The sequence below is a fragment of the Staurois parvus genome, unplaced genomic scaffold (genome assembly GCF_062004578.1).
Source record: "Staurois parvus isolate SC_StPar_1 unplaced genomic scaffold, SC_StPar_1.0 ptg000291l, whole genome shotgun sequence".
NCBI classification, from domain to species: Eukaryota; Metazoa; Chordata; class Amphibia; order Anura; family Ranidae; genus Staurois; species Staurois parvus.
Genome location: NW_028318087.1, coordinates 8,185,406 through 8,195,000, shown reverse-complemented (window position 1 = coordinate 8,195,000; position 9,595 = coordinate 8,185,406). Strand labels below are relative to the sequence as shown.

Sequence of the window (9,595 nt, the reverse complement as noted above, 5' to 3'; positions counted from 1 at the left end):
AAGCCCGAAGGATAAAGTAAATACATTAACATTTCATTACCCATGAGTTATACTAATTATTTGAGTATAGAGAGCTTGAACACCACAAAAGTCTGTGGTCATTGGGGGCAGCCCAGGAACGATGGACAGTGGGGGCACCTCATTAAAATCTGACCGTGAGCATACAAGTCCCGGAAGGGTTCAGTTAAAGTAACAGCTCTTACCAGTATTTTGTATTTGCTGATCTCAGCGTTTCTCTCATCATGTGCAAGATGTCGATGTTGTAAACTACCCTTTCAGTTTCAGTTCTGTGTGTGTAGTGTGTTACAAAGTTTTTTGTTTGTTTTTTTTAGGAAGTTAGAGGGGTTGACTGACTGAATAAAAGTTTCAAATAAGTGATCCTCAGAGAAGCCTGAGAAATAGTTTTGTGTTGAAATGATTTATGAATGCAAGAGCAAAAATGGATTGTTGCCTAGGGCAGTGATTCTCAAAATTTGAGGCATTATGGTAGGGTTAGTTTAAATGAGGCCCATACTGGTCTCTCCTGTAAGGTCTGCCATCCAAACTAGTGAGTTCCAAACAGCTTTCGTTTCCTGCACTTATCTAATTTTTTTCTATATACAATGTAACGTTAATGTTTCTAAAGCCACTGTTAGGCTAGATTCATACCAGCAATGTAGGCCAGTGCAAATTGCAGCAGCAGGAATCTGATTTCTGCTGTGGCTGCAAGTGGCTAGATACAGCCGCTGGTCCGTTCACTATGCAGGTGTGAGGAGAGCCGGGAATAGCTGCGGCCACTGGCAAACTGTCATTATAGTGAACAGGTCCGGTGGCCTCACCTAGCCTCTCACAGCCACAGCAGGAATAACAAGATTCCTGTCACTGCAATTCACGACAGCCTAAATTGTTGGTGTAAATATATTAAATATATATATTCATATATTTAAATTATATTATTAAATCATGTATTACATTTTTTTATTAGTTTTTCTGGCTGTGTATTAGCATGAACTCTTTTAGAGGGGTTGGGGGGAGCTTCATCAGATCATGCACATTATTCCGGCTATCCATATATAGTTAGATCTTCATTCGACTGTTCACAGAAAAATTGTTGGTGAGAACTTTTTTTTCTTGCCTGCATGGAGTCAACTATTTTTTTTCCGAAGCCCTTAAAGTGATACTAAATCTAAAATTTTTTTGACTTTAATGGATTGCTTGCAGTAAGTTATACTCACTGTGGAACGTAAGGTGTTAATTCTCCGCATTGTGTAAAAAGGATGATTGATCCTCTCTTCTCTGATCTTCCCCTTCTTCTACTGTCCCCAATATATCTTCTGATAAAACAGAGGTTTGGAGGCAAGCTGCACATGCTCCGTTTGGTGTTTATTGCTAGAGAGGTTTTTTTTTTCTTGGGAGAGTGCATGTGATCAGCACAGGACCATTCAGCACTGTCCAGACAGAGAGTCAGGGGTCCTGCAGCCTCATAGGGGAGAATGAAAACTCCTCCTACAAGCTTTAACCAGTGCTCTGCTGGACACTGATAGAAGTCACAAGACTGCTCTAACTGCTGATGAGAAAAGGTATTTAGCAGTTTATATTTACTAAAATAATTGCACTTCCATGTTCTATGTACAGTACTGTGGAAGAGCAGATATAGTGAATGCAGGGTCCTGGGTTTAGTAACACTTCAAGGCACAGGGGCACACTGGACACCCAGCATATAGCACAATGGCAGCTAAGGTGTCCAGTGCACCACTCCCCAGTATATCAACAGTACAAAAAAATGTCAGCTGCCCCAATCTGTAATTGGCCTTTGCAGTAAGGAACACATAGAAGGGTGATGCATGTCAAATACCAACAAAGAAAAATTCCCAGCTCAACTTACTAACCAGCCTGCAACCAACTGAATGATCCTGTCCAACAGTTCATGTTAAAAAAAGGGGTTTAGTTTGCGCACATTTGTAAATACATACATAAGCTGCAAATCTTCTTCATGTGCCCCTTACTGCAAAGGCCAGTTATAGATTGGGGCAGTTGCCATTTTTTTATAATGTTGATATACTGGTGAGGGGAGCACTGGACACCTTAGCCGCCATTTTGCTATATGCTGGGTGTCCAGTGCGCCCCAATGCCTTTAAGGAGGAGTGGGCTCCCTCCAGGCTCACCTGCCCTCAGTCTATCCATTATTATGTGCTTCTACTATGGAGACTCCCAAAGTTTTGAGTTGGGATTGCAAAAAATATCGGCTCTGCAGCTTACGCGTGTAATTGCAAATGTGTTGCAGGCTGGTTGGTAAGTTGAGCTGGGAATTTTTCTGTTGTTTGACATGCACCTCCCTTCCATGTACTTCTTACTGTGAAGGCCAGGTATAGATTGTGGCAGTTGCAATTTTTTTGTACCTCCATTTATGTAAGCTTTTACTACAGCTTCCATGAATGAAACATGATCTATTAATGGAGAAGGTGGACCTTTCAATCACCCATCCTCCATTCATAGATCACATTTGACAGTCGCTGAGTTCTGTTAACCGCCACCGTACTAGAAGCATATGGTGGTAGGGGTGGGGGAGGCATCTTGAGGAAGGAAGATGTCTACTGAATTAGAAGACAAAAGCACAAGGAACACAACACATTACAGGTAAATAATGTCCCTTGTGAGTAAATGTAGGCTGTAAGAATTAGTGTATGATTAAACAATGCACCACTCTTACCATGATCAAGGAAAATATTTGGGTAGCATTCCTCTATGATTTTAAAACAGAAAAAAACATCTGAAGGAAATACATCTACCTCTGTTTGCTATTATAGGTGTCATACATCGGAAAAGATTGTGCAGAAATTCCACAATTTCTTGCTTGCAAATATGGTCATTTTGCAAAGAGGCTGGATCTGAGCTTTAACTTATTACAGTAAGTGGCTTTACCTCATATTTGATGTAAAATGTGCATTTACCTCTTGCCTTAGTTCTTGAGTAGTAAAACGTTAATGACTATATACCTCTGTGAAGGATGTCTACTTTAAAGAGACCCTGTTGCCTTACCATTTATTTCAATAAAAATCTTCTTATGATTATATATGCATTTTACATACTTATGCATGTTGTTTACCTGTAAATGCCTGTCTTGTTTAGACATCTAAAAGCTCTGAGACTACTGCTGTTCACTGCCATCTTGGATGTGATGTCACCCGAGTGAAAGCTGTCACTCGTGATATTCCCCGTTATTTCTCCCCTGACAGCCACATAAAAGGTTGGGGTGAAGTGAGGGGCAGAGATGCGGGGCCAGTATATAGACATTCACAGAACAGGAAAGGGCTATGACATGCAAGAAAAGAGGGGGTGAGCTAAGGAACAGACTCTCCTTGAACAGTCACATTTTTCTTTAGCATCAGCAAGTACCAGATTGTGAAGTTGAATCTTATATGTAAATAAACAATTATAGTGAATACTTGTGAGCTATTATGAATTGAGGTATATGATAAATAATTAAATCTAAAAGTGTATGGGGTGCGCTGGCACTTACACTGACTCACTTAACTAGTGTGTATAGATGATAGAAAAACGAATGCGCCGCGCTCCTATATATTAGTATATACAGCTTATACTACTACAGTATATCAATATAGTGAATAGTGACTATACCACTAATTACATATATTACATATAAATCACATGCACAGTGAATACTCCTAAAGTGATAGTGCCTTAGTGGGTGCTATGGTGTAAACCCATATTGCACCTCTATAGAGCTGTGTACATACTATATGATTTAATGCAAACACATATGTGCACGTGCTGGTAATACACAAATAATGAATAAAGTCTTTGAAATAAATGTGCAAGTGAATATTCTGTTCCTTTTCTCCAAGTGCTAGATGGTCTCCTTATATGCTCACCTCTATATTTGCCTGAACAAATCCAGGCAAATACGCTTTTTATCCTTCCAGGATAGATGAAATAGGATGATGCCTTTACTCCAGCCGTCCTATAAGGTGGACATACCTATGGATGGATCCTCCTGTTCTTTCCTTTATCTCCCTGTGTATCAATGAGTACACTGAATAGCTCTCTTGGGATCTCCCAGTTCCCCTCCTGGGGTTGTTTCCTCGTTCACTCCTCCTTATAGCAGCTCATGGGATGTTTGGTCAAAGAAGAAAAAGCAGACCATAGTGTCTTATCCTTGTACAAAAAATGGATTTATTTCTGCCACTAACAGGTATAACTTGGTGGCATACAGCTCATGTGTGATCCAGACAGGTATAGATGGCAGTCAGCAGGTGAAAAAGCCGGTAGCAAGAACCTCTCTGTAGCTGCCCCTGCAGTGCTATCTGCCTGTGCTTGTATACGGATCTACTCGCTTCTCCAGTGCAATGTCGTGACGTCAGAGCCCCTCCCCTACGCATTGCGTCACAGGGTCACGTGACTTCATCAGGGGGAATATGATTGGAGGATCCAATCATATTCCCCCTGATGAAGTCACGTGACCCTGTGACGCAACGCGTAGGGGAGGGGCTCTGACGTCACGACATTGCACTGGAGAAGCGAGTAGATCCGTATACAAGCACAGGCAGATAGCACTGCAGGGGCAGCTACAGAGAGGTTCTTGCTACCGGCTTTTTCACCTGCTGACTGCCATCTATACCTGTCTGGATCACACATGAGCTGTATGCCACCAAGTTATACCTGTTAGTGGCAGAAATAAATCCATTTTTTGTACAAGGATAAGACACTATGGTCTGCTTTTTCTTCTTTGACCAAACATCCTATGAGCTGCTATAAGGAGGAGTGAACGAGGAAACAACCCCAGGAGGGGAACTGGGAGATCCCAAGAGAGCTATTCAGTGTACTCATTGATACACAGGGAGATAAAGGAAAGAACAGGAGGATCCATCCATAGGTATGTCCACCTTATAGGACGGCTGGAGTAAAGGCATCATCCCATTTCATCTATCCTGGAAGGATAAAAAGCGTATTTGCCTGGATTTGTTCAGGCAAATATAGAGGTGAGCATATAAGGAGACCATCTAGCACTTGGAGAAAAGGAACAGAATATTCACTTGCACATTTATTTCAAAGACTTTATTCATTATTTGTGTATTACCAGCACGTGCACATATGTGTTTGCATTAAATCATATAGTATGTACACAGCTCTATAGAGGTGCAATATGGGTTTACACCATAGCACCCACTAAGGCACTATCACTTTAGGAGTATTCACTGTGCATGTGATTTATATGTAATATATGTAATTAGTGGTATAGTCACTATTCATTATATGTAAATAGCTTTCTGCTAAACTGACATGGGGTGCTGGACGTTTTAACTTTATTTAAATATGTGTTTTTTGGTAACATATTCCAATTAAATACTAGTTTATTAGCTTGGAGGAAGAAGAAACAGGGGAGTGCCTTGCCAAAGCCTTGGGGCTTTATGTTTCTGTTGATGTAGACAGTGTAAGGAGACACAACTCTAGTCCCTGTGTGCAAGGGTGGCTCCATAGGACACTGCAAGGGAAATGAGCCACCCTGAAACAGGAAACCTGGGGCAGGGGTCATGGCACAACCTTAAACTGGAACATAGGCAAGGATTAAAAGATGAAGAAGCTGTATACTCAGTAAGTGATTCTATCAGCTGCTGTAAGTGCTTAAAAACTGAGGGTCTAATATCACTTTAATATTTTAACACAAGTATTCAAGGTTTCCTTTGTCTGAAGGTGAAATGGTACATATAATTATTATTGATGATGGGTGCGATGCCATTATCTCCCTTGTGGTGTGCTACAAGGTAAGTGCAACTAGTAAGAATAATTCAACTGTTACATGGTAATCATTTTAATAGCAAACACAATTACATAGCAAAATATGAAGTAAAGCCAAATATAATAGCTGTCAGAGCTCTAGCTACACATGGTTATATTATTATGTTGATGATGAAAGTGTTAAGAGCAAACTGACCACTTTTCATCTAATTTTGAGGACTCCCTAATAAAGGAAATTGTAACTAGAGCTTGCATGGTCACCAGGTAACCCCCTTTTTGCTGCTTCTTGGCCAGTGAGTTCACATTTGACCTATATGAAGGCACAAACTGTAAGAAAAAAAGTTTGTGTAGGTAACTTAAATTGCCTGTTGCCCAGAGGATGAACCAGCATACATCCATAAACCAGTCACTGCTGCTTAATGTTACTATAAGCTGTTTTCTTCCAACAGGGAAAGTTGACATCCATTATTAAATAAAACGTTGTGTGTTCAAATTGGTATGGTAGATTTCCTCAGTGTGGAAAGTATACATACAACGTGGTGGAGTACACACACAGAGGGTGACCAACCAACAAGGTGCAAAAATAATTTTTAAGAAGACTAAAATTGCCTAAAGCAGCACTTACAGATTTACTGTCCTGGTAATGGACCTTATTAGGAGATCTTAAATACATAACATACCCGCTCATGGCAGTGATTTTGAGCTCCAAAGAACTGCTGATGTTCTGGTTACAAAAGCCCATTAAACTGACTGTATGGTGTACTGGTTGTCATATGCACTCCCTGTCTTTCATGGTATGTTTCTTAGCGCCATCTCTTATTTCTAAATGCAGATTCTTTGGAAACTATTTGCACTGTTCTTATTTCCATTTAAAAAATAGGTACATGTTTACCTGGAATCCTGAATTATAGGTTCCAGATTCTTGGAAAATGTTATTGGGTACTGTTATATTAATATCTGAGTGATTTGCTGAAGCAGATGGCAGATTGGGAGTTAGATCTCATGTCTATGGGTATCCATGGTATGCTATACCTTAGTTTCCCATAAATTGCTGTTGTATGCTCGGTGTAAAGGTCAGCTGCCTAAATGTAAGCATAGGAACATGTGAGCCCATGGTTGCAGCACATAGTGATGATATATTGTTTCACACATTTTCCACTAGCAGGATTCTCATATAATTTAATCCTCTTGTATGCAAACACACTGTGTTCTTTCTGATTTCTACTAAAATGTGCGTAGCCTGTTATATTGAGGTGGAAGGAAAAAAGAAAAACAAAACAAATGGTTATTTCTTTTAAAGGCACAATTAAAAAAAAAACTGTGAATTTTTATTCTTAGATTCAACCCGCATACCAGGTTGGGCTCCTTCAAAATAAGGGCCATATTTCTCAGTAGGCACATGTAGATGCTGTGCCTAGGAAGTCTGGCCAGAAAATAAATAAAGCTTTCACTAGTTTGGTTTTGAGGCCTGGTACTGAATGAGGTGAGATTCCAGTTACAATATTTCCATTACTAACAGATGCAGTGGTGAGCTTCTATGAATAAAGCACCATCTAAGAATGGAGAATGGGCAGATTATTGATAGTTTGCCCTCTCCATTCATAGAAGCTTTAGTATGGCTTCTATGAATGGCGGAGTTGGGCAAAAAGGGCAGATATAGTCGGGTTCTTGAAATGAGAGCCTATATCAGTCCTTTAGTTGTACAACCCTGATCTGCAAAAACAGTTGCAACTGACTAGTTTTCTTTCTTTTTTCTTTAAGTGTTTCTTAAAGCCAGAAAGTTGGAATGTTAAATGAAAATAGTTTTGAGGCATGACTGTGATTGTTTTTTTTTTTTCTACACAATTAAATAATTGAATGAACATTTTCCTAGAGTGGTGATTCCATACTTTTTGCCAGGGATTGTATTAACCCCCACTGCACCAGATGATGGTGGGGGTGGAGAGCTGGATGGAGGAGAATTACTACTAACAGCAAAAAAATTAACACAAGGGTCACATCCTACTGAGGGTAAGTTATGTCCCTTGTACTGATTTTTCTGTTTTTGATTTTGGCTGCATTTAGGCTTTAACATTGCAGCAGCATTGTTGAAGGGTACACATGCAAAAATGGGACAGGTGTAGCACACAGAGGCGGACAAAACAAAGAAGGGTGTCATAAAAGAGATTCAAATAGGTCCCCAAACTACATAGCTGTTTCCAAATGCCCCCCCCCTTTCTGCCAGTTGCAGTTTAGGTGAAGTGCTACTTTTCAGAAGCTTCTTTCCCGTGCAAAAATCCTTTCTGCTTATTTATTTAGCATACTTGTGCCTCTAAAAGAAAGTGCCACAGTTAGCTATGTGGACACTAAGCACTGTTCATTCTTACACAGTAGGCCAGCTATAGGTAGAATGAAACAGTGGGCAAGCATTCTACCATCAGATATATAGTGTGGCAAATACCTGTAACATCTTGAATGAGGGAAAATCGTGGACCAGGTACCAGAGGGTACCAGTGTAACGTTCACACAGTGTTATAGGAATAGTTTGTAATGTTATGGGTTTATTATTTGTGTGGAAAGGGAAGCAGTCACATGCAGCATAGCACCTATCCAGACGTTGAGAAAGGCATCCTTCTATTGGACAATGAGCTGTGTGTTTTAAAATCCTTTCTCTGTCTATCAGATGAAATTAATTTTATGCATTTTGACAGCAGGGGTTTAAGTACAGTGAGTACACTGTTACAAAGCCCTAAATAAGATTTGTTCTGCATGCCAATCTTGTGTGTAATATGTGAGCATCGTTTCTTCTTGTATTGGTGAGACTTACTGCGTTCAGTTAGTTTCCGTGTATGTATGTTTCTCATATATTTGGAATTTTTTGAGTGCTTTATCAAAACATTTATCGGTATACATTGTAGGTATTTTACAGATTCAAACTTTCCTGTAGATAAACTAGCTTATACATTGTTATGTTACAGTGGTTATAAAGAATGAAGGGTTTTTTTTTTTTAGCTTCATGCATTTTGTGCTTGAAGGTAAAAAACCTTCAGCCACGGTTCACACATATGCGTTTTCTGTTGTTTCCTCGCACAGTGAATTGCATGACAGTCCTGATAACATCTGTTCCTATGGTGGTGGTTAAAATATGTGCAGTGTAACCACACCGGGTCCTGTGCGAGTTTGGCCCTATGCGGTTCAAATTCGCAGCCTATGTAATGTAGTGACATTCTGAGCTGTGTTTACATATCAGAAGCAATTCAGATTAGGTTTAGAATAGAAATGGATCACAGGATTTTGTGTATTAGAGAGAGAGAAAGCTGTGCACATGAAAATCCTATTCAGAAGGCAAAATCGCGCCTTAACTGTAAGTGCATATCTTTGAACTTAGGCTGCTCAGTGTGCTGCTCCTCCCCAATATTTACTTGAGCCTGATCTTGATCCAGCAATGCGCACGAAAGCAATGGGTCTCTCCCTCCTCATTGGCTGAGAGACAGCAGCAAGAGCCATTGGCTGCTGCTGCTTTCCATTACAGCCAGTGAGGAGGGAGTGGGAGGAGGGGCTGAGTTGTACTCTCTGTGTCTTTATGGAGCTAGCACTCATGATTGCCTCCATACTAAGTGGTTTACTATGAGGGCACTTTACAAAAGCCCAGATTGCCAGTGGGGGACCCGAGAAAAGGAGAATCGAGGCTGCTCTGTGCAAAACTATTGCACATAGCAGGCAAGTAAGACATGTTATTTTTTAAAAAAGAGATTCAGGATTTTTATACGTTAATTAAACTTTGACAGAAACTCCTTAAAAAATCTTAAGTGGAGTCATCGCTTTGTCTTATGTGTGGATTTTGATGGATGTGTACCCAAACAGCTGGTCTCTGTCTTTG

At 40.2% G+C, this 9,595-nt stretch overlaps 1 protein-coding gene across 2 annotated transcripts in view; it reads left to right on the top strand.

Moving 5' to 3' along the window:
* LRMDA (leucine rich melanocyte differentiation associated) overlaps positions 1 to 9,595 on the top strand; it is a 1,105,225-nt gene that overhangs the window by 11,674 nt on the left and 1,083,956 nt on the right. For both annotated transcript variants that reach the window (XM_089682571.1, XM_089682570.1), the window contains exon 2: positions 2,787 to 2,887. In XM_089682571.1, coding sequence (XP_089538697.1) covers positions 2,787 to 2,887 — 101 coding nt within the window. The remainder of the gene's footprint in view (positions 1 to 2,786; positions 2,888 to 9,595) is intronic.